At 37.2% G+C, this 24,159-nt stretch overlaps 4 protein-coding genes across 8 annotated transcripts; 3 read left to right on the top strand and 1 right to left on the bottom strand.

Annotated features, from left to right (window-relative positions):
- On the top strand, positions 1–14,689 carry LOC149718616 (uncharacterized). 2 transcript variants are annotated; one of them, XM_089850609.1, is made up of 6 exons: positions 1–270; positions 2,401–2,501; positions 4,997–5,179; positions 5,265–5,348; positions 12,746–12,913; positions 14,481–14,689. In XM_089850609.1, the coding sequence occupies exons 2-6, from the start codon at positions 2,436–2,438 to the stop codon at positions 14,574–14,576; spliced, it is 597 nt and encodes a 198-aa protein (XP_089706735.1). In that variant the 5' UTR covers positions 1–270; positions 2,401–2,435; the 3' UTR covers positions 14,577–14,689. The 2 variants fall into 2 exon arrangements, with proteins under 2 accessions (XP_089706735.1, XP_089706734.1); XM_089850608.1 differs by having other exon boundaries at positions 14–270; positions 12,743–12,913.
- Positions 6,462–9,048, top strand: LOC149718618 (uncharacterized). 2 transcript variants are annotated; one of them, XM_089850604.1, is made up of 4 exons: positions 6,462–7,155; positions 7,221–7,361; positions 7,590–7,889; positions 7,951–8,120. In XM_089850604.1, the coding sequence occupies exons 1-4, from the start codon at positions 6,751–6,753 to the stop codon at positions 7,981–7,983; spliced, it is 879 nt and encodes a 292-aa protein (XP_089706730.1). In that variant the 5' UTR covers positions 6,462–6,750; the 3' UTR covers positions 7,984–8,120. The 2 variants fall into 2 exon arrangements, with proteins under 2 accessions (XP_089706730.1, XP_089706729.1); XM_089850603.1 differs by having other exon boundaries at positions 7,590–9,048.
- On the bottom strand, positions 9,044–11,128 carry LOC149718617 (uncharacterized). Of its 3 annotated transcripts, none has more exons than XM_089850606.1 (4): positions 10,962–11,128; positions 10,720–10,865; positions 9,912–10,648; positions 9,657–9,853 (listed from the first exon to the last, which is right to left on the bottom strand). In XM_089850606.1, the coding sequence occupies exons 1-4, from the start codon at positions 11,126–11,128 to the stop codon at positions 9,800–9,802; spliced, it is 1,104 nt and encodes a 367-aa protein (XP_089706732.1). In that variant the 3' UTR covers positions 9,657–9,799. The 3 variants fall into 3 exon arrangements, with proteins under 3 accessions (XP_089706731.1, XP_089706732.1, XP_089706733.1); XM_089850607.1 differs by lacking the exon at positions 9,657–9,853 and having other exon boundaries at positions 9,890–9,970; positions 10,045–10,648; XM_089850605.1 differs by having other exon boundaries at positions 9,044–10,648.
- A 1,548-nt stretch (positions 14,690–16,237) lies between the features above and the next one.
- On the top strand, positions 16,238–18,288 carry LOC149718615 (uncharacterized). The gene is made up of 3 exons (XM_089850872.1): positions 16,238–16,404; positions 16,508–16,720; positions 17,998–18,288. The coding sequence occupies exons 1-3, from the start codon at positions 16,297–16,299 to the stop codon at positions 18,238–18,240; spliced, it is 564 nt and encodes a 187-aa protein (XP_089706998.1). The 5' UTR covers positions 16,238–16,296; the 3' UTR covers positions 18,241–18,288.
- Positions 18,289–24,159: the final 5,871 nt, after the last annotated feature.

Raw genomic sequence — 24,159 nt, 5'->3', positions numbered from 1 at the left:
TTTTCCATAGATAAAAAGGATGATAAACAACTTGTTTTTCTCTCCCCTCTCTAAGATCCACGACACTTTAAACTGGGCTTCCAACATTTCTAGTCGCGCGTTGTTTAACTCTCTACAAGGCGCATTATTTTAGTTTATTTAATCGCGTAGTTTCACGTAATAAAACAAATTTATTAAATGATTAAAACGATATTATACTATAACGGTTTTGGTTTCCTATTGGATGAAATTACAGATAAGTGTGCGCAAGGATTGCTTCTATTTATTAAGGTTAGTCTAGTATATTTATTATTTACCATCTCAATATTTATTATTTACCATCTCAATATTTATTATTTACAATCTCAATATTTCTTATTTGACTTTGATAATGCTTTTATTGAAACTTTTACTGGCAACCACTAAACTAACGCTAGTGTTTATTTGCTTGATTATAAATTGAAGATTGAACCTCGACTTTGGCTCTATAGATAGTTTTCACACATGGAGGATTCATGCCATTTACACCAGAAGGCCGGGCTATCTGGAGGACAAAATCAGACGGGTTTTTATCCTCCAGATAGCCCGGCTTCCTGGTGTAAATGGTATGAATCCTCCATGTGTGAAAACTATCCATACATAGGAGGATTGTTAGCCAGGAGGCCACTCTACTTTGTTCGCCATTAAGCGTGGTATCCTGGTGTAAGCCGTATCAATCCTCCTTGTCCAAAACTATAAATACGGAATACATTTTAACAAATAGAGCCAAAGTTCAAGGTTATTTCGGTACACTTAGTTTTGTAAGCGTTATTCCGAGAAAGTCGTCGGTTTCTTATAGATACGATCTCTGTCTCAGACAGATTGATTGCAAATTTGGAAAATAATCTAATAATCAATCAAAGAAATTTGAAAAATGTAGAATTTATAGGGGGGGGGGCTTTAAATATGAATGTATTTTCATTAAGCGTGAAACTTTAATAGCGTAATTAACTCTAGCGCGTGTTAATAGTGATTAATTCTTAGCATTAATTACGATCTATTTCCAATACATAATGAGCCTTTTAATTCTTAAGTAAAAACCAAAAGATTAAGGCAAGAAGTGTTATCTAGTTTATTAGGGAGAAGGTATAAGTTGCCTAAGTATTCGCGCGCCATAGTCCCAGTCCGCCTTTCAAAATACAAGGGGGGATGTAAAAGGAGGCACCGGGCTATTTCGCCTCTCCTCAGTAATTAAAAAATACGTAATTTTCGTCATTCGCGTCGCGCTGACGTGAGTTTTCAAGAACCAATGAGATGCTGGTTGTAATTTAGAGGCGGGGATTAACTCCGGACCTACGTTTGGACTGGAGATAAAGCTTAAGCTGGAAATGTGGCGAATTTATACCATCTCCCTAATAAACTAGATATCACTTCTTGATTAAGGTATAAAAGTGTAGGTTTACCGAAATAAAATCGAGGAAATTTTCAAAAATTATATTAATTATACTAGGAACTATGGAGGCCCTGCTAATCAAACAATATGAAAATCGAGTTTACCCTTAGGTTAAAGCATGGTTTTCACTTGGCGTAAATCACGACTTTTCGCCCGACGTCAAGCGACAACCGAAAAAAAACTTAGTTACGCTGGACAGAAATTGCGTTGAGTGTGGCGATATTAGCTTTCTATTTTTTCGGCCGTGTTCAACGTTAACGCTCTGCGCGAGCCAATCAGCAATAAGCTAGAGTCGTGACGTCATTTTCGACCACGCGTGTTCGGAAGATGCCGTCCGCGGTCCGCCATCTTTTTATTTATTTCGATCCTAATCGTGTCAGTAACTAGTACAAATCCCTGAGAATGCCGAAGTTCAATGCTGAAAGGTTTATTGAAGAGGTTAGGAACAATACAAATTTGTATGATATTAGAAACAAAGATTGCAAAAAAGAAAGACAATAGATGGGCCGCAATTAGTGCAGTGTTCAGTTTATCTGTTAAGCCTTGGTTCCATTATTTGTGGGAACTACGCTAAGTGAAAACGCTATAACGCTGGGCGACAACGTAAAAAGCAAATCTGACGTTTGACGTCCAGCTGCAAAGTAGTTTTTTTCGGTCAAGTGAAAACCATGCTTAAAGGGTTCAATTCTTTTGTAGCCCCTGGACCCTTGCTCAATATAAGAGATAAATTTTATACTATATTTGTCACTTTCCAATCTAAATCAACAAGATGTTTATCAACGAGTGCCTGCCTTTCCGACGATTTAATCTTTAGATAAGGGCTGAGGGGGATGAGAACAACATGGCCTTTGTATCACTGCACCCTTAAGTTGAGATGATAAATTTTCAGTTTCTGTCCCGTTTCAAAGCTAATAAAAGAATTGCGCTGATATAAAGCGATACTGTTTTGAAATTTTTGGTGGTAAAAGCGTCATCTCTATTCTCGCAAGGTTTCAACTAGTAAAGCCGACGGAAAGGTCACACCATGTCACGAGAATTCTCCGTTAGCGCCACAACGTGCTTCCAAATTGTTCAAAACATTTGCGAAATGGTAAGTACATTTTTCATTACTTTATCGTTAAATTAAGAAAATAATTTAAAAAGTTTTCCAACATGGGCAGAGTTGAGAGCTCCACGCTCCTTTAGTTTATCCTCGTTGATCAGAAAAGAAAATTAAAACTGGACTATGAGTTTATAAGATATGTTCCATCCTTGTAATGGTAGAGACTTACAGCTCGAGCTAGTTCGAGAACGACGAGCGAGAATTGACTACACTCCCTTAAAGGGAATACGAATTTACAATTTCATGTCATATTTTACCACGAAAGTGGTATTATGTTACACTTTCAAGTCTCTACTTTCAAAATATCACGTTTTTAATAAAATTGAACCAAAGTTTCTATTTTTAAAATCCATTTTCTATTTTTAAAATCCATTGAAAAATCACCAAAACTCAGTTTCGCTATATCAATAATTTTGTCTTGTCGCCCGTTTTATGACATCACTATGACGCGAGGAAAAAAGCGCGGGAATCCTATAGGCGTCTCGAGCTTCTCTCCAGTCTAAACTATGAGTCTGATAGCGGAGAGAGTGGCGCCATCTCACGTGAAAAATATATCTATGACGTCAACCTACGGGAAACGTTTTAGCCTTTCATAAAAAATGGATTTCGAATAATTTCATATGAAGCATTTTCAAATGCATATTGCCAAATAAGCAGAAATTGGAGAATTAAAAGCTTGATATTTTTGAATCTTTTGTTATATAAATCAGAGGTTTTTCAAACGAAGCTTCTCATTCCCTTTAATTTTGCACTGTCCATCTTCCTATTTTGTTTGTACTAAGCCTTTGACAGCGCCTCACCAGGCGTCGCTTTATGAGAATCTATGACCTTCGTCACTTCACGACAAGCTCTCAGTAACCAGTGACAAACTCATGGAAAACATATTTTATGAACTTACGATTAAATTTAAACGCGGTTAATTATGTTATCCCATGGAAGATAATATATAGTTTATAGACTAAGAGGATGAATACCATTTACACAAGGAGAGTAGGAGACCAGGCTTAAGGTGTTACACGAGGAGACCCGACTCACTGGTGATGTCAAAAGCCAGCTAGGCCTCTTTGTGTAAATGGAATGAATACACCTAGTCTGTAAACTATGTACAATAGAGAGCTTTCAGTTGGAGGAGGAGCTGAGTCTTATGATATAATTTACACTGAAATTGGTGGGTTTAAAGCATGAATGAAGCTGAAACCACCCAATATGGCTACCAGAACAGTGGTAAGACTTGGGAGGATGTGACGTACTATTATCCCATGTGAAAGCTCTCTATGAAAGGATGTAGCGGGCAATCGCGTATAAGACTACAAAATAATTGAGTATACAACCGCACGTTGAGTATAAAAGAAACAAATTTATTTACATGAGCTTAATAAAAAACATTCTAACCTCTCTCAACCTTATCTTGGTTAGAACTAAAGTTCTACCAAAGAGAGTATAGAAGAGGAGTGGAAAGAGGAGAAAATCTTGTTGCTCTTTTCTACTGCGCATTGACCGAGGCATTTCCGTTTGAGACATTAAATGGTATCGTAGGTGGCGCGACTGAGCCGGAAACTCCCTCGTACCACTAGTATAATTTAGGGGCAACATTGTAATTTAGCCTTGTGGAGCGGGGGAGCTTCCACTCCTCCCCTATACTCTCTTTGGTTCTACCTTTCCTCTCCCTCAACCCCGGCTCTTAACGCCTCTCGCGGACAAAAGGGGTTTTTGGGTAGGAACCATAGGTAAAACTTTCCAACGTGGTCCAGGGCGGGACCCGTGGGTTTTTTTTGGACATCTCTCTAGAGATGAGTAAGAGGTACATTTCGAGTAGGAAAAATACCGGCATTGAGATACTTTTAAATTGCTTGTTGTTGGGGAGGGAAGCCAAATACGGGTGTCACAAGGAGAATTGTTCGTTTTCCATTACGTTTGATTGGTCATAAAGTCGAAACATCCTTTACGAGGATCCAAAGACGTTAGATAGGGCTTGACAGTTACCTGTCCCCTTTTGTTTAGAGTCATACCTAAAGTCTTTGTTGTCCACGTGCCGGGTTTTTAGTTTTAAAGCCACAAATAACCCCCGAAGGTCAATGTTCACGCGTTCGATTTCAAAACAAATACCAATCTCAAAGGTCAACGAAAGACGTATTTGTGCGGCTCGGTTTGTTCCAAAGTCCAATTAAAAGCCCGCGCTTTTAATTTATAACATCATTTACATTACCTGGATTAAATTTATTATTATCATAAGTTTATAAGATGTTCCATAAGTTTGACACTACCTATACTTCTTAATGCTTGAGACTTACAGATCAAGCCAGAACGACAAGTTAGAATTGGCTACGCCCCGTTAATTTTGCAGACCATATAGTCCTATTTAGATTGTACTAAGCCTTTGACATCAGCGCCTCACCAGACATCGTTTTACAAGAATCCATGACCTACGTCACTTCATGACAAGCTCTTATGAACTTATGTTATTATTATTTTCATTCTTTCAGACGATGGCTTTGGTTATCGTATCGAACACGTGCGGAAACTTGGAAAAACACTTTATAACATCGTACGTACTACCATTATGGATGATGAACTTTGTCGCGTTTATCCTTGGCCTAATAATGTGTTTAGCCGTTGCTTTTAACGTTTACACTATGGTTACGAGGATAAAAACATTAATGTTTATCGTACGTTATTATTTAATTAATTCATCTACGGTTCTAAGAAGATTGCAATTTAATTAACGATCGATGGTTTAATTTTGATTTACAGAATATTTACGTCAAAATTATCTTATTGGCAATGTCGCAAATTGTTAGTTGCGTTACTTATAACATCTTCAACGCGCTGTGTGTGGTAAGTTGTTCTTACTCTTCCATTACAGGCCCGTTCAGATTACCAAACTTTAGTCATCTGACAAAGCCGGACTGATTAGTTAGGTCAGATTTTCAGGTAATATCAACGTCTCACCCAACTGTACTATTGTCAGGTCGAAGCTCGGATTTTAATCGGGTAGGTAGGCGATTTGAGTGGAGCCGACTGAAGTCAGAGAGGGAGCAAACCAATCACAATAGGCGAAACTATTACGTCACGAGACACGTGTAGTTTTTAGCCACATCGTATATATACGATGAGGCTATTAGTTTGTCCCGCGAGCCTGTGGTGGTGCTAGTGGTGTTGGTGGTGGTCGTCGTGGTCGTCGTGGTAGTAGTTTTTCGCGATTTGGAATGTGGTCAGAGTTACCCAAAGAAATGGTTATGTCAGAGCTAACCGAAGAAATGGTTATTTTATGCCTTTGGCAGTATAAAATTTTTCGTTCGTCATTGAAGGGAGGGAGAGTGAACGTGAGAGAATTGTGGTGAGGTGATATTTTTCGTTCGTGTATTTTAAAAGAATGGGGATTATAATAGCATGTTTAAGCATTGCATTTAATTGTACAGGTAAGGTTAAGCTTTGTGAATTGTGGTTTACGTTTCCTCGATATATTTAAAGCTAGAGAGAGGGAGGATTTTAGTATTGCCTTAATTTAAATGGAAGGTTTAATACTCCCTTTAAAATTCCGGTCACCCGTCGACAATACGGGTTTCACGCATTATATCATCCCGCTCCCCAATTTCAAAATTCAAAGAAATCGAGGGGAACTTTTAAGAAGCAAAAGCAAGTAAATACCGACGTTATATATAGAATGGTGTTTATTATTAGAATTTACGTGTATTTCTCCTCAAATCGAGAAGGATTTTAAAAGAAAGTCCGAGTGGGCGAGAGTTCTAGAAGCGCGCTTTGGAAATGTTTTAGTTTCTTCTTAGCTACAAGGTATCGATGGGACTAATAGTTTTACCTGAGTAGTAGTGGTAGAAGTAGTAGTAGTAGTGGGAGTAGTAGTAGTATTAGTAATTTAGTAACAGGCGTTGGTGATATTTGATTTTCTTTGCCAAGCAGCCATTGAAAAAGTATTCCCTCTGACCGGTATATAGTACTGCTCGATAATTCAAAAAAACGGTCAATTCATCCCCCTCTTAGCACGAGCTATTTTTCGAGGAGATGGCGTTCGCCATTTTCGGAGTAGCAGGGCTGCCAAGCCTGCCATTAGAGCATCTACACAAAGACCATATAGTCGAGCAATGTGTCAGCTATAGTCTGTGGTTATTTTTATCAAGGAAAACGTCGTCTGCTAAAACTGTTAACGGTGATTTAGCTTCGTTAATAAAATTTGCTTTTTAGATTAAGATAAGTGATTTAAGATAAGTGATTAATAATAATGAGTATTAATAGCATTCCTAAGAGAGGTAGACCTTCTAAAACGTCCAGTAAAACTTCCAAAAACTGTTTTTACACGAACTGCAGATCTTTCAGTCGTAAAGCAGACCTTAATGAGGCGTTGAAAGATGATCATGATCATAATTATTGTTTAAAGATTTCTTCAATCACTTTCTTCCCTTTTTATAAACCGTGTTTGAAGTTTAGACAGGGCGATCCTACACATGATGAGTTACAATGTGACGTGTGTTTAACATCAATTAAGTGGCTTAGGTGCTGTGGTAGGCTGGACTCGTTAGATAGTGTAACAAAAAATCGGTATGTTTGCTCACTGCATTTCGTTAACCAAGATGGCCCTACAAAAGAAAATCCATACCCGGTTCCATACTTTGAAAAATTACAACTAGTAAGTGGTTCAAGCATAAGTTAATTACAAAATATTTGGTTATTAATGAGGTCTTAATTTGAAAGGACTCAAATAACGATGAAAGTGTTAGTTGCGGCCAAAAGAGGAAATTGATTGACATGAACACCTCTGATAATCAATTTAATTTTGATGATAGCGAAAACACACCTCTACCTAAAAAAAAAATTTGTCTCTCACCGAATTTGGTAAGAGAATTTATGGACTATTTTTTCACTAAAGGTATTTCAACCATGGGGCCAGTCACTCTAAGCGTAATAGGTGTGCATTGCAGAATATTTGACTGTACTAAATCAATGTACAGGGAATATGAGTGTGATTAGCCCCTCGCTCGTTGAAACCAATAGTGAATTTTTCTTCATTGAAATAGTGCCTATGTAGTTTTGAATTAACTTGAGTTTAAAATTTATTATCAGCAATCGACATCTGATGGTCAACTAAGCTGCTCTACTTTTGAAGAGGTTGTTTCAACAACTGTACCTTGTTCAACACCTTCTGCCAAAATTATTAATAATTCAACTTGGCAATCAAACGAGACGTTTCTTGCCACTTCAACTCCAAAGGCTAACCAACTTAGTGCTAATTTTACTAAAACCCCTGGCCGCAGCATTTCTCCAGTTAGTTCATTAACCCCTCACCATTCAGCTTCATCGCTATCCAGAAAAGAAGGCAGTGATTTTCTAAAAATAAGGATTAATAGAAAGAAAGGGTTTAAGGTTTGTAGCACTCAAACCAATGAAATTAAAACTAAAAGCGTCAAAGTTGACTGCATTCCAGCAAGAGCAAATAAGCAAACACAGACGACGTTAGATTTCGTAGAAGAAAATAAGGCATTGAAACTGCGAATTGAAGCCTTGAATAGTAAGCTTGCCAGCTGTGTTTGTGGAAAAACGAGTAAAACTGCCCAGATAATGGCGTTTGAGTCCAAAATTAGGACTGATTCTAAAATGTGCCTGTTTTATACTGGATTGTATTTCTCGCAAATTTTGACAATTTTTGAATTTCTTGGTCCTGCTGTATCAAAATTAAAATACTGGAAAGGACAGAAAGAAAATGAGAAAACTCCACATAAATTTGGAAGGTCGTCAAGGTTTAGCCTAATTCAACAACTAATTATTACTCTACTTCGATTGCGATGCGGTTTCCTTGAGCAAGATATTGCGTATCGGTTTGACCTTAGTAGAAGTACGGTTAACAGTTTTGTTACAACATGGGTGGTTTTTCTATACAAAGAATTTCAACTTTTGAAACCTCGAATGTTTCCACCGCGCTCAGTCATTCAAGCAAATTTACCATCTTGTTTCCGTTACCACAAAAATGTTCGAGTAATAATTGATTGTACTGAATTTTTCACCGAAGCACCGAGCAATTTTGCTCAACAAGGCAACATGTATTCACACTACAAGAGCAATACAACTTACAAGGTTTTATACGGTTGCTCACCCACTGGAGCAATAACTTTCATTTCTAAAGCTTTTGAGGGCGCAATCACGGACCGCGAGATATTCTTAAAATCTGGATTGAAGGATTTGCTGGACCCCCTTGACTGTGTGATGGCAGACCGAGGTTTCACTATTGCAGATTACCTTTTAGAGAAGAAAGCAACTCTAAACATACCACCATTCTTGCATGGTAGAGATAACCTCACTCCGCAAGAGGAAATCCAAACAAAAGAAATTGCAAAACTAAGAATTTTTGTCGAACACGCAATCGGTCGGGTGAAACGATGGAGAATTTTGAAGAAAAAAATACCATTAGCTTCACAAGGAATTTTTAATGAAATAATTTTTGTTATTGGGTGTCTTGTGAATTTTCAAACACCAATTGTTAAATACTGACTTCTTGGCATTAAAACCAAATTTTAAAACAATTTTATTTTTAGGAACTTTTATTTAAAATAGGAAATTAATTTTGTATCCAACAGTAACATTTATCACAGTATCATTAAGTACTTAGCAGACTAGTTTACCACCCACTACATATTTCCTCAGATCAAAGGGCATGAGCTTTCTAGGTATCCGTTGTTCAAAATATTCAGGAACAAGGAAGCCTTGGTGAAACTCAATTAATTTTGGGTTAAATCTTTCCCACATTTCTTGGTCAAATTGAATTCGTTGAGATGAAAGACCTTTGGGTGTCCATACAACAAAATCACACCATTTTCTTTCGGTTATGGCCATTTGCATTTGTATTTGATAAAAATATTTGTGGTTTTGTTTCAAAGTTAGGTGGCCATCCTTCAACTTGCAGCAGAAACTGTTTCTTTGGGTTGGTTTCAGATTTTCTATCTCTTCAGGTTTAAGAGCTTCAAGGACTTTAGGGCATTTAATTTCAACTAAACCATCGGGTGGTAAAGCTGAAGAGTCAGTAACAAGGCCATCAGGTGAAGCTGCAAGCCCAGGATATTTTGGGTTTACCCACAGACCAGTGTTTTGTACTACAACCAATTTTTCCTTTTCATAACATTTTAAAGCAATGGGCTCGTGTTTTGTTCCATACGCCATGGCCCTAGTTTGAAAAAAACTTTTTTCCCAGAGAATGCTTTTAATTAGATTAAAAAAAGGCTTCATATTGTTTCCGGTTTTTAGCATGTGAGTATACACATCCCTACACCTTGAAGCAGTGACTAGCACACAACGGACGCTTTTCCAAGTTTCGGATTCCCCTTGTGACATTGTAGCTTTAACCATGTACGGGCAATTTTGAGCTTTTACAATATTTTGCATAAATATATTTACTTGTGCAATTAGAACAGAAAGATGAGCTGCATCTAGTTCATAGTCATCATAGTGAATGTCTAAAATTTGTTCCCACATGCAAGGAAATTTTAGATTTTCAATAACAGTTGTGCGTTGCATGTTCACTAACAACCTGTTGACTCTATCATTGTTAATTTCACTTGTGATGTACTCTTCCGGACGTGGCTCATAGTCTTTCCTCCCATTTGTCGCCTTCTTATTATAATTAGCTAATGATATTTCGGTTGGTGATCTTTTGGATTTGCGTCCTTGATTCCATCCGCACATTTTGCTTGTGCAGCTTACGGGTTCATTCCCAAAAAGCGTGACATAGTCTTCCAAGGCAAAAAGCACTGCAGCAACGTGGTTGCAACGCGCCATAGCTGATGCTTTGCAATGGCAACTGGCATCTACAACTTTTCCTTGCATAGATAGCATGACTAACACACTATAAGTAGTTTCCATATGGTACGATGACATGACATCAGCTTTCAAACAATAAAACTTCTCGTGATTGCTAACATTCCTATCTTTTAGATTTTTTACATTCCCAGACGTAAAATATACACGTCCTTTTTTTAAGGGCTTTGATGTATGGATGTCAGGTTCATCATCGCTGTCCCGTAAAGTTTCGCCACCATTGAGTGTGATGTTAACAGCGCTAGTAACAAGGTGTTCATGAATATGATGATATGAAAAGTTTTGTGGTATTGATACCGAGGGAAACATTTTCCAACCTATCGTTAAATATAAATGTACCCATTATTTTAGATGACTTTATTTAACTAAAAAATAATGTGGCACATACCAGTTACAGGAAACTGAGGTGGTCTGTTACATTCAATATTTGACAAAATTTTTGATCGAGCAGCTTTGACACTATGTCCTAGCAGTTCCCCATTATCAACAACATTATTAATTGACGAATTACCAAGTTTAATAAATTTGTTACACCTAAGAAAATACATCAAAATATATCACACGTTTTCCACGAAAAACTGCTTGGCAGAAGAGCCAAGGCTTATGTTTTTACTACACTTATTTACTAACCTTTCTATTAGTTCTTCTTTCTTCCCTTTTACTGGCAATCCCCTACATTGGAGCCACCTTTTCAACTGAATTACACTGTGCCTACCAATATCTTCATGGACAAAAACTGCACCAGGAACATCATTTTCACTTAAATTAACTGCAGCATAGGGTAAAGAGGCCGCCATTTTCAACCACGACCACCGAATCCGAATAGGCCGAAATCACAGGAGCAGGTTTGCCAGATATAATTTGAAAAGAATATTCCACTCCGAAAATGGCTGACAACCACGGGAGGGGACACCGCGTGCGAAAGGGGGGGGATTATCGAACAGTACTATTAGGGGATATTTCACTAGAAGTATATTTATTGTAGTAGGGATAGCGAGAGTACATAAACGATGTGGCTTAATTATGCACTAGACCATCTTGTTTCTTCTAGCTAGAGAGAGAGAGAGTAGCGCGAAGGGTCCGTCATTCGAAAAAAAACGTACGGGATTTTTAAATCCCTCGGATTTTTATGGATTTTTACGTATTTTTTTTATTTATATGGATTTGTCAATTTTTTATAAAAATCCAAAATCCAGTAGGATTTTCAAAAAAACCGTTGTATTTTTGAATTTTTTCATGGAATTTCGTATTTTTTCTCGGGATTTTGTATTTTTTTTCGGGATTTTGTATTTTTTTTCGGGATTTTGTATTTTTTTTCGGGATTTTGTATTTTTTAGGGAATTTTGTATTTTTTCGGGGATTTTGTATTTTTTCGGGATTTCGTAATTTGTTTTGGGATTTCGTATTTTTTTTTAGGATTTTGTATTTTTAACTGTAATTTTTATCGTCTTCCTGGATTTGTGAATTTGAAAATTTTGGATTTTTTGTGGATTTTCACAAAATTTTGGATTTTTTTGTGGATTTTCACAAAATTTTGGATTTTTTTGTGGATTTTCACCAAATTTTGGATTTTTTTGTGGATTTTCACAAAATTTTGGATTTCTAAAAAAATTTGAACACACTCCCGGATTTAATATGTTATTTTGGATTTCTAAAAAAATTTCGGTATTTTTGGATTTTTTCTGGATTTTCGGTGGATTTTTGGATTTTTTACATAATTTTATATATTTTGAAACTTTTGAAAGATCTTCGGATTTTTCAAAAAATACAAAATCCTTTTGTATTTTCACTGGAATTTTGGATTTGTTGTTGGATTTTTCCCCGAGCGTACGGGATTTTTTGGCAATGACGGACCCCTCGGAGTAGCGGCCATTATTTATTTGTCGCTGAACGCCTGAAAAACGATTTCGGGCCTTGGCCAGTTTTTAACATGAGTTAATTATTATGTTTTGATCGTTGTTCCTCATTGAATATTATCAGAAGTAATATAGTAGGGAAGTTTCTTATATTACTTATGATATTATTGACCTTTATTATGTTCCGAACTGCAGAAGTTTGGTTGGAATAGCTCTGATGCTCGTGAATTAATCGAATTTATTCGAGAATATGAGTTCATTAACAATCCAAAACAAATCACCGCTTTGTACGCCCTCTTGTGGTTGAAATGTAGTAGGCCCGACTGGTTGGGTCACTTGGGTGGTGTGAACGAGTGACCTGACTTGACTAAATTGGGTGTCAAGTTGGCCTGACAAGTCTATGGTTTGTCAACTGACTAAAATTGGGTAATCTGAACGGGCCTTATATACCAGGCGCTTTTACACATTTATTAGTGAATCTATGATCAATAAATTTAAACTTGGAAAGTGGTTCTACATTGATTAAGTTAATAGTTTTAATTTTGTCCTTGGCAGCAGGCACCATCGACACCGAAATTAATTGATGATTTCGAGGAAACTATAACATTTGCCCGCGTGACAGTCCTACTGAACACCGCGCTAACACCTTGGCAAGTAGATGAGTGCAATATTTTCAATAATATAACAAGTGCAGCGAATTTCCTACTTCTCAGCGGTATACTTTACGTAAGTTGTTATTGGTTAACGCCAGAAGTTAATACCATGGATAAAGAATGCGCGTGAGGAAGTATGTTTTTACTCTACAGGATAGGCAACTCCCTATCTCGGACGACAGCTTATTCTGTATATACTCTGTTACAACATCGGTTGTCAGCACGGCCAAAGTTAGGTCTCCATGTAACGTAGCTTTGAACGTGCTGTCAAGAGACCAAAAACTTCATAATCATCAGGATTTAAAATATCCGCGAGTTTTTTTAGCTCGAGTGTACGGACCTTTATAGACCTTAGTTTCAAATACGTGTGAAATTGTATACAGCCTACTACACGTACTTGAAGCTAAGGCCTAGAGGTCCGTGCACTGGAGCTAAAAAAACTCGCGGATATTTTAAATCCTGAAGTTTTTAGTTTCAGTATTGCTTTCGTCTCTTGTCATCACGCACAAACCTACGGTACATAGAGACCAAGCTTTGCGCGTGCTGACAACCGATGTTGTAACAGAGTATATACAGAATAAGCTGTCGTTCGAGATAGGGAGTTGTCTATCCTATAGCGCGAAAACAAATTTCCTCACGCACATTCTTTATCCATGTTAATACATTAAAAATAAGGTAGAATGAAAAACTTAACCCTTAACTTCAACCCCATGAGGAGGTTCACCCCGAAAGCGTAACGACCTTTAACAAAAGTATATAGGTTTAAAAACAAAAAGTACACTTCGTTGAAACTTGCTCGCGCCATGAAATATGAGAAGCCCAGCCTCCTTTATACCAGCTAGAATAGTGTCGATTACCTTCGCGACCGTGGCACAGGGAACGAGCCATGAATAGACTCATAATAATAATAATCTGGGCTTTGTCTATGAAGGGATTTCCACACTAAGCCTGTGGTTTGTTAACAGGTGGGTTACATTACAATGCATAGAGAGGTGGTGGCTAGCCCTTATGCCACAGCTAACCTACAGAGCCCTATACTAACAATTACCGGTTAACCTCTGCAAGTTTTGATGGAAAGGAGAAACCGGGTTAGGCCGCGGAGGAAAACCAGCGGGGAGAGAACTTGCAAACTCTACGCGGAAGGGTTTTTTCCCAGATTTTCACCCAGTGCCACAGTCCGGGATCGAACCTGGGACCCTCTTGTTGCGAGGCGAAAGCGCTAACCGCTACGCCACCCCACACTAGATGCTAGCTCCATTACCACAAATTAACGATTGGATCACCAGCATCATGTAAACTACTACTTTCTACAAACCTATGACGTCAAGAAGCTCTTCCACGATTGGCTAGTTCCTGTAGGCAGTTGAGCGGAGGGTAGTTTGCTTCTCAGTTTACATGTCGTCTACAGCCAAAAGCAGCTAGGGAATTATTGAAAAAGTGTACTTTTTGTTTTTATATCTATACACTTTTGCTCTAAAATATTCCTGATTCAATCAAACCATACATTCGTAGTGTTCGATACTTCGTCTATCAAAGACTAAAGACTTAATCAGAATTACGTTCTAAACGGTTAACCAAACCGCCAAGAACCTTAATTGCTAGCCCAATTTTAATAATAATTAATTTTGCTTTAATTGCAGGTATTCTCAGCCGCGTCCTCATCATTGTACTACTATTACGTCACTTCCACGGACGATATTGAGACACCGGAAGATGGCGATCACCTTTTGTCTTAACCCTTGAAATATTTCACTAGCCTAAGAAGGCTTAGAAATGTTTTTAATTAATAAGATAGACTGTAAAAAAGTATGAATTCCTTAATTTAAAATAAAAATCTTTTTTATCATAATATAGACTTTCCATTTGATATAAATTTATTGTCCCAGATTAAAATAAATGCTTTTTTTTTTTTTAAAAAAAACCATAACGACCTCGAACTCGCTCCTGGAAAGTTATTGAGAGTTTATCGAAACAATGGTGTGTTACCTTTGTTGTACTTTCCGCGAAGCTTCAACATTATTAGTGTTTTTCCTTGTTCCGGAAATAGTAAGTACCCGATATCCTGTTTTCAGGTCCTGTAACGGAAAGGTTCAAGTACTTAATACTGGGAGGGGGCTTAAATCATGCTAGAATATGGATTATACTATATTTCATAAGATGTGTTCCATAAGTTTGTCACTGGTAACTTAGAAACTGGAGCTTGTCATGAAGTGAATGAAGCAGCTCGAAGATTCGAGGTAAAGCGACGCCTGGTGAGGCACTGTCAAAGGCTTAGCGATGCAGACTAAATAGTAAGATGGAAGTCGCGCAAAATTAACGCCGAGTGCAGCCAATCAATTCTCGCTTGTCGTTCTCGAACTAAATCGAGAGCCTGTAAGTCTTTTAGAAGCACTACGAAGTATGGTAGTATCATACTTATGGAACGCATCTTATAAACTTAATCTTACCTCGTTGTTAAGCAAGTAAACTGGAGAATTATTAGTTGTCGATTCCAACGTTTTTGGCAAACTTAAAGGAATGCGAATTTACAATTTCATATCATGTTTTACCACGAAAGTGCAATACACCTAAAAATAAATTCATTCAAAATTTACAACGGCCATACGAGTTTCTAAACCAGGCTTTCACGAATGAGGGGTGATCTTATTGGTTCGCTTAGAAATGCGCAGAGGCAGAATTTTAGTGTCAGAATGTTTTCAGCCAATGAAAAAATGTCACCTTTGAGTTTGTATTTCTGTTCACTAGATGGCGCTTGCTTCATTTTCAATTTGCCCCTTAACGGGCGTATATATATGGCCAGCTTGTTTATTTTATTTTTAGGTCTATTATTATGTTACACTTTCAAGTCTCTACTTTCAAAATATCAAGTTTTAATATAATTGAACCAAAGTTCCTATTTTTAAAATCCATTGGAAAATCAACAAAATTCAGTTTCGATATATCAGTAATTTTGTCTTGTCGAGCTTGTTCGCCCGTTTGATGACATCACTATGACGTCAGGGAAAAAAGCGCGGGAATCCTATACGCGCGAGGTATACGCGTCTCGAGCTTCTCGCCATTCTAAACTCTGGGTCTGATAGCGGAGAGAGTGGCACCATCTCACGTGAAAAATATATCTGTGACGTCGGTCTACGGGAAACGTTTTAGCCATTCATAAAAATAGGATTTCAATTAACTAGAAATCGGAGAATTAAAAGCTTGATATTTTTGAATTCACAGAAATTAATTCTATCTTTTGTTATATAAATCAGAGGTTTTTCAAACGAAGCTTCTTAATTCTCTTTAATGAATGATTTAAGCCCAAGAAAACTTTAGCTATCCTCTCTATTAGTGTTAATTCAAAATATAAATACTTTCTTTTATTAGATAATCGCCATATCCATGATAGCCTTTTCCTGCATTGACTGGAAAAGCTACGTAGATTTTGAATCACCAAAGTTAATTTATGGTCAAGTCATGTTGCAATTGACCATAGCAAGCCTATCTATAGGTCTTCTCGCCTTTATATTGGCGCTCGTATCAATTTACGCCATCTGGAAACGGGGTTACTATTGTACTCTCATCGTAGGTGTCTAAGTCATGGACGAACCAATACATGTCTAAGTTTCTTGACGCTTGGCGTCAAAAAGGCGACATTTTTAATCCTCATTCTAATTAATCCTTTCAGAATTTTTGCCTCCGATTGATCTTTATCGTGGTTAACGCGATAGTCGGGGTCTATTTCATGAATTCGTACCACCAAATATGCGAAGTACCGCGCGGGTCGGATACCAAAGGCGACCATGAGCCTGTCCCAAATTCCGATATCTTTCTTGAATGCGTATTTTTCCCAAATCTAACGGATAGCGCTTTCATACTAATGGCCTTTGGGTTTTCTAACGTACGTTATACCAGAAGTATATAATTCTTCTCTTTGACTAGAGTGTACTACCATGAACCTTCAATTTAGAAGGACCAGAAACTGGGAGGTTTTTTTTCTGCTTACAACGTCTGTGCGCAGTTGCCCGCCAATTTCGCAGGGTACGCGCACCGCGGTACAACGTAAACAAACGTGACGCTTTTGGGAAGAGTACAAAACTTAGGTTTTAACATTTTAATTTCCCTGAATCACTTTCACAATTGCCAAACGCAAATTGATGCAAAAAAATTGACATTAGTCCTAAGGCTTAACGAAATGAGACCAAGCGGCCATTGTACCGTCTTTCTCCAAGACCTTGTCGTCTGCTAGCTTTTTTTCTTTAATATTTTGGGACACTTTAGCAAGAAAACTTTAACATTAGATTCTGGTACATTATATAGAGGTTCATGGTACTACCAATCATGGTAATTGTAACACGATTCTTCCCAACATAATTTTACAATTGGAGCAAGGTTACAAAACCGAATCACATACTCGATAAATAGTTCCTTCATCATAAAACTCTATTAGCGCTTAACGATTTGCATGCGCTTGTGAATTTTTATCCCACGTCAAGACAATCAAAGTTTGTGGGTTGATTGCTGAGGATTTAGTACCAAACAATTATAGAATTCCTCCTAGCACCATGGATAAAGAATGCGCGTGAGGAAGTATGTTTTCACTCTACATGATAGTCAACTCCCTATCTAGGACGACAGTTATTCTGTATATAATACTATATACCCTGTTACAGCATCGGTTGTCAGCACGCGCAAAGATAGTTAAAATTGATCACATGAGTGACAAGACAAACTTGGAGTTCTGGGAAATACTAAAACTGAAATATGCCAAAACCATGATTGTTTTTAATTAGAGGCCTTATCTAGTCAAGTTTCTTAAACTTTTTCTCGGAATCTTAGAAATCATTTTTTAAATAAATAAATATTTGATTTTAAGCAAATGATTTTTTTAAAAAAATCGATTGATCTAAATCGATGATTTAAATCCAACTGATTTAAATCAAACAATCCTGGTTCCAAATACGTGTGAAATTGCCTACTCCCTACGTGAAAACAAATTTCCTCACGTGCATTCTTTATCCATGCTAGCACCATCTGAAACTTGATTAGCGAGAGTGCAAAACAGGAACATGTGTTTGCCTGTGAAGAATCATTTTACCTAACTAAATTGTTAAGAGGATGCAAAGTGTCGTTCTTCTTCTATAATTAACATAAATTAATTTGTTTTACCATTCACAGACATTTGTTGCTTGCGCTTCTTACAATCTGCACGCTTGGTGTCGGAATCTGGAGAGAGAGAGCAGTGAGGAGGAAAATGAAAGGCTTATTGTTGCTCGACCTACGACACCGACTGACCAGTTAAGGCCAAGCCTTGACAGATTGAATTCCGCGGAACCAACAGTTGAACAAGAGCGCAATGATGGTAGTACTACATTGGAAATGACAACTGAGGTTTCAGTCCACAGTTACCATTTTGAGTGAATATGATTCAGTATGATGTACAAACACTTCAAAATTACTTAAAACTCTGAATTTTGAACAATTAAATTAATTAAAATTTATTTACAAGTTCATTCGAGATTACTTTTAATATTAAATTTAGTTAAGTTAACAAAAATATTCTAAATGTTTGCTGGAACCTTATTTCATTGAGCCCGAGCGCGAATTGAGCGAGGCTTTTCAAAATAATAGCCCCTTCCAAAAGGTTTGACTGCCTTGTGCATCTTGTTGTTTAAGTTCTTCGCGCATGCGCACTTGGAGCTAAAAAAACGTCATATCTAGGTTGTGAACTAGGCTATGCGGGGAAACTACTTCCTGTTTGTAGGAAGAACTGAACTGACTCAGACTAAGAACATTTTTTCAAAACTTTTTGGAAGGGGCTATTGATAAGCTCACGAGCCCGAGCTGAGCCTGAAAGTTTATGAAAAAGATTTCTGAGCTTGAGCCCGGGCTCATAATACGTCACAAACAAAGTGAGCCTTGAGCTGAGCCCAGGTTTAACTGTTAAATTAAAGAGAGCTTGCGCTGAGCCCTCTTACAAATGTTTTAGCTTTTTTGAGCTCAAGTGAGACCAATTCAAAACTATGAGACCGCTCATTTTGATAGGGCGCTCACTATTTTGAAACTGCGCTCAGATTGGCTCAGCGACCCATTCAGTGCCAACAGAAACTAGCGTAACTCATTGGTAGATGAAGTTTTTTTAATACAAAGGTAGTGCAAGTCATTTGGAAAGTAAATATATATTGTAGTTTTGCATTTATCGCGTAAAAATAGCTGCAAAATGATTTATTTCAACATCTACACTTCTTGGAAGAAATACTCTCCGGAAATATGAGATCAAGCTCGAGCTTGAGCTTACTAAACTGAATGAGCCCGAGCTAGAGGTGAGCTTAAATTCTATCGATTTTGAGCCCAAGGTGAACCCGTGAAAGATATTAGAGAGAGCTTGAGCTCGAGCTTAGCCCATCAAAATTATGTGAATGAACCCGAGCCCGAAGTGAGCTCATTTATAAAAACTAACTGAGCTTGAGCTCAAATTGAGCTTGAGGTGAGCTCGTTTTGAATTTCTATAAAGTAACGTGAGCTAAGTTGAGTCCAAGCGTTGGAGGACAGGTATGCAATTAACAGAACGCAATACTGGCTTCTACTCCATTATCATCGTTAGGGTTAAAATTTACTCGGCCATCGGCTAGGGTTATGAGAAACGTCTAGCCTCCCAGATGCCGGGCCTTCACCAAAGGTTCATGCAATTGCGGCTTTACTTATCATTTATTGTGAATCAATCGCCTTATATACCCTAAATTTCCAAAAATTGTAAAAGAGGCATACGTTTGAATTCAAACGTCAACAATAGCTATGTTTAAAATTATTTAAGGAATAAAGTATCTTAAAACGATTTAATTGGAATTAAGGTAAATTAATGACGATTAAAATAATTAATATCAATAATATTTATTTAATTATTTAAGAAAAACCTCTTAATTGCGTCTCGACAGTCGGAGAGGTTTATTTTGGTTTCTCAACTTGTTTCCATTGAAAATGGTCTAATAACAAAACGCCGTGATATTTTGCTATACTCGAAATAAGTATTTTTAATTTTTTTTACAGATTTCTACCGGATGAAGATTATGCTTTGAAACATGCTTTTATTTTCAAAGTAAAAACTATTTTAGGAAGAAACTTCTCAGTATGTTGCCAAAATAATAGTAATAAAAGTATAATTAAACATACAGTAGAAGAAAAATAACTCCCATCTCCCAACAAACTTCCCAGTTTCAAGAAAATCAAAGAACTTTAGTAATTAACTTACTTTAAAGGCTTTGAAAGAAACCTATATGAAATTCGAGGGCAGAACGAGGTTGGGGTTTTCCATCTTATAGACTATTTCACCCAAACAAGAAATTCAAAGGCCAAAACATTATGAGGTATAATTATTCTTAAAGAGAGAATGAAATGGGCAGAAAACTGAGAAAAGCATTTTTTAATGATTTAGGTTGGTAAAACAAAACTATTGACTATTTCACCCATAAAAGAAATTCAAAGGACAAAACATTATGGGGTGTAATTATTCTTAAAGGGAGAATGAAATGGGCAGAAAAGCATTTTTTCAATGATTTAGGTTGGTAAAACAAGACTATAGACTATTTCATCCATACAAGAAATTCAAAGGCCAAAACATTATGGGGTAAAATTATTCTTAAAGGGAGAATGAAATGGGCAGAAAAGCATTTTTTTTAATGATTTAGGTTGGTAAAACAAGATGAAAATCATTAGCAAAACTTAGCAACGCTTTTCATATGTTTGTGACTACTTCCTTTTGTTTTAGGGGCTAATCAATGTTTGAGGGCCCACATATCTCTCTCTAAATGTTGTAGAACCCAGGTTCTTGACCTTTTTCACTCAGGATGACCCTAAGAACGCGCCCGTTTAATTTAAGGCAAGTTTATCAGAAAATATCAAAAAGGGATCCCATGGGAAAAAATCCCCTTGAAGGTGAAGTTTCTGTTTATTTCCTAATTGTAACAATCTTATATTACTTCAGTTAGGTTATTATACCGGCATAATGAATCCTTAGTGAGCTACCAAAATTAATATTTTTTTTACGTGAAATTTCGAAACTAAGCCGCTTGAAGAATGTATGGGCTTTAAAAGCAATGTTTAAAAACCCATAGATCGAGGTTAATCATAAACCCTTTACCAATATATTAAGTATGTCATTCCTATATTTATCATAAAACATGAAACGGAATTTATGAATTTTTCAAAATATTTTATTTTAATTCCAAGTTATACATTAAAGCAAAAATTCATTGATAATAACGAAAAGTATATTTCATTGACAGTTCCCAGCCTTTGGCTGTAGACGCCGTGTAAAATGAGAAGGAAGTGACCCCTCCTCTCAACCCCTACACGAAGCAAAATATAAGAGAGGGGGCAATTTGGTTAGTTTTCCAGGGGCCCGGGCCACACGTAGGGCTGAATTGGTGGGGGCCCACAATTTAGTCATTTTCTCCGGGACGAACCAATACATGTCTAAGTTTCTTGACGCTTGGCGTCAAAAAGGCGACATTTTTAATCCTCATTCTAATTAATCCTTTCAGAATTTTTGCCTCCGATTGATCTTTATCGTGGTTAACGCGATAGTCGGGGTCTATTTCATGAATTCGTACCACCAAATATGCGAAGTACCGCGCGGGTCGGATACCAAAGGCGACCATGAGCCTGTCCCAAATTCCGATATCTTTCTTGAATGCGTATTTTTCCCAAATCTAACGGATAGCGCTTTCATACTAATGGCCTTTGGGTTTTCTAACGTACGTTATACCAGAAGTATATAATTCTTCTCTTTGACTAGAGTGTACTACCATGAACCTTCAATTTAGAAGGACCAGAAACTGGGAGGTTTTTTTTCTGCTTACAACGTCTGTGCGCAGTTGCCCGCCAATTTCGCAGGGTACGCGCACCGCGGTACAACGTAAACAAACGTGACGCTTTTGGGAAGAGTACAAAACTTAGGTTTTAACATTTTAATTTCCCTGAATCACTTTCACAATTGCCAAACGCAAATTGATGCAAAAAAATTGACATTAGTCCTAAGGCTTAACGAAATGAGACCAAGCGGCCATTGTACCGTCTTTCTCCAAGACCTTGTCGTCTGCTAGCTTTTTTTCTTTAATATTTTGGGACACTTTAGCAAGAAAACTTTAACATTAGATTCTGGTACATTATATAGAGGTTCATGGTACTACCAATCATGGTAATTGTAACACGATTCTTCCCAACATAATTTTACAATTGGAGCAAGGTTACAAAACCGAATCACATACTCGATAAATAGTTCCTTCATCATAAAACTCTATTAGCGCTTAACGATTTGCATGCGCTTGTGAATTTTTATCCCACGTCAAGACAATCAAAGTTTGTGGGTTGATTGCTGAGGATTTAGTACCAAACAATTATAGAATTCCTCCTAGCACCATGGATAAAGAATGCGCGTGAGGAAGTATGTTTTCACTCTACATGATAGTCAACTCCCTATCTAGGACGACAGTTATTCTGTATATAATACTATATACCCTGTTACAGCATCGGTTGTCAGCACGCGCAAAGATAGTTAAAATTGATCACATGAGTGACAAGACAAACTTGGAGTTCTGGGAAATACTAAAACTGAAATATGCCAAAACCATGATTGTTTTTAATTAGAGGCCTTATCTAGTCAAGTTTCTTAAACTTTTTCTCGGAATCTTAGAAATCATTTTTTAAATAAATAAATATTTGATTTTAAGCAAATGATTTTTTTAAAAAAATCGATTGATCTAAATCGATGATTTAAATCCAACTGATTTAAATCAAACAATCCTGGTTCCAAATACGTGTGAAATTGCCTACTCCCTACGTGAAAACAAATTTCCTCACGTGCATTCTTTATCCATGCTAGCACCATCTGAAACTTGATTAGCGAGAGTGCAAAACAGGAACATGTGTTTGCCTGTGAAGAATCATTTTACCTAACTAAATTGTTAAGAGGATGCAAAGTGTCGTTCTTCTTCTATAATTAACATAAATTAATTTGTTTTACCATTCACAGACATTTGTTGCTTGCGCTTCTTACAATCTGCACGCTTGGTGTCGGAATCTGGAGAGAGAGAGCAGTGAGGAGGAAAATGAAAGGCTTATTGTTGCTCGACCTACGACACCGACTGACCAGTTAAGGCCAAGCCTTGACAGATTGAATTCCGCGGAACCAACAGTTGAACAAGAGCGCAATGATGGTAGTACTACATTGGAAATGACAACTGAGGTTTCAGTCCACAGTTACCATTTTGAGTGAATATGATTCAGTATGATGTACAAACACTTCAAAATTACTTAAAACTCTGAATTTTGAACAATTAAATTAATTAAAATTTATTTACAAGTTCATTCGAGATTACTTTTAATATTAAATTTAGTTAAGTTAACAAAAATATTCTAAATGTTTGCTGGAACCTTATTTCATTGAGCCCGAGCGCGAATTGAGCGAGGCTTTTCAAAATAATAGCCCCTTCCAAAAGGTTTGACTGCCTTGTGCATCTTGTTGTTTAAGTTCTTCGCGCATGCGCACTTGGAGCTAAAAAAACGTCATATCTAGGTTGTGAACTAGGCTATGCGGGGAAACTACTTCCTGTTTGTAGGAAGAACTGAACTGACTCAGACTAAGAACATTTTTTCAAAACTTTTTGGAAGGGGCTATTGATAAGCTCACGAGCCCGAGCTGAGCCTGAAAGTTTATGAAAAAGATTTCTGAGCTTGAGCCCGGGCTCATAATACGTCACAAACAAAGTGAGCCTTGAGCTGAGCCCAGGTTTAACTGTTAAATTAAAGAGAGCTTGCGCTGAGCCCTCTTACAAATGTTTTAGCTTTTTTGAGCTCAAGTGAGACCAATTCAAAACTATGAGACCGCTCATTTTGATAGGGCGCTCACTATTTTGAAACTGCGCTCAGATTGGCTCAGCGACCCATTCAGTGCCAACAGAAACTAGCGTAACTCATTGGTAGATGAAGTTTTTTTAATACAAAGGTAGTGCAAGTCATTTGGAAAGTAAATATATATTGTAGTTTTGCATTTATCGCGTAAAAATAGCTGCAAAATGATTTATTTCAACATCTACACTTCTTGGAAGAAATACTCTCCGGAAATATGAGATCAAGCTCGAGCTTGAGCTTACTAAACTGAATGAGCCCGAGCTAGAGGTGAGCTTAAATTCTATCGATTTTGAGCCCAAGGTGAACCCGTGAAAGATATTAGAGAGAGCTTGAGCTCGAGCTTAGCCCATCAAAATTATGTGAATGAACCCGAGCCCGAAGTGAGCTCATTTATAAAAACTAACTGAGCTTGAGCTCAAATTGAGCTTGAGG

This window comes from Phalangium opilio, unplaced genomic scaffold, assembly GCF_054372755.1.
Source record: "Phalangium opilio isolate 3A_F unplaced genomic scaffold, DU_Popi_V2 ptg000002l_1, whole genome shotgun sequence".
Classification (NCBI taxonomy): domain Eukaryota; kingdom Metazoa; phylum Arthropoda; class Arachnida; order Opiliones; family Phalangiidae; genus Phalangium; species Phalangium opilio.
The sequence above is the reverse complement of the archived record's forward strand: the minus strand, read 5'-3'. Positions and strand labels throughout refer to the sequence as shown.

Excerpts from the sequence above, each read along its gene's own strand:
- LOC149718616 (XM_089850608.1), top strand. The coding sequence starts at position 2,436 with ATGTCACGAGAATTCTCCGTTAGCGCCACAACGTGCTTCCAAATTGTT. Across the intron at positions 2,502-4,996 it reads TTCAAAACATTTGCGAAATG|ACGATGGCTTTGGTTATCGT; the intron begins GTAAGTACATTT and ends TCATTCTTTCAG. Across the intron at positions 5,180-5,264 it reads TAAAAACATTAATGTTTATC|AATATTTACGTCAAAATTAT; the intron begins GTACGTTATTAT and ends TTTGATTTACAG.
- LOC149718618 (XM_089850603.1), top strand. The coding sequence starts at position 6,751 with ATGAGTATTAATAGCATTCCTAAGAGAGGTAGACCTTCTAAAACGTCC. Across the intron at positions 7,156-7,220 it reads ACTTTGAAAAATTACAACTA|GACTCAAATAACGATGAAAG; the intron begins GTAAGTGGTTCA and ends TTAATTTGAAAG. Across the intron at positions 7,362-7,589 it reads TTTGTCTCTCACCGAATTTG|CAATCGACATCTGATGGTCA; the intron begins GTAAGAGAATTT and ends ATTTATTATCAG.
- LOC149718617 (XM_089850605.1), bottom strand. The coding sequence starts at position 11,128 with ATGGCGGCCTCTTTACCCTATGCTGCAGTTAATTTAAGTGAAAATGAT. Across the intron at positions 10,866-10,961 it reads AAAGAAGAACTAATAGAAAG|GTGTAACAAATTTATTAAAC; the intron begins GTTAGTAAATAA and ends GTATTTTCTTAG. Across the intron at positions 10,649-10,719 it reads ACCTCAGTTTCCTGTAACTG|GTTGGAAAATGTTTCCCTCG; the intron begins GTATGTGCCACA and ends ATTTAACGATAG.
- LOC149718615 (XM_089850872.1), top strand. The coding sequence starts at position 16,297 with ATGTTGCAATTGACCATAGCAAGCCTATCTATAGGTCTTCTCGCCTTT. Across the intron at positions 16,405-16,507 it reads GTTACTATTGTACTCTCATC|AATTTTTGCCTCCGATTGAT; the intron begins GTAGGTGTCTAA and ends TAATCCTTTCAG. Across the intron at positions 16,721-17,997 it reads TGGCCTTTGGGTTTTCTAAC|ACATTTGTTGCTTGCGCTTC; the intron begins GTACGTTATACC and ends TACCATTCACAG.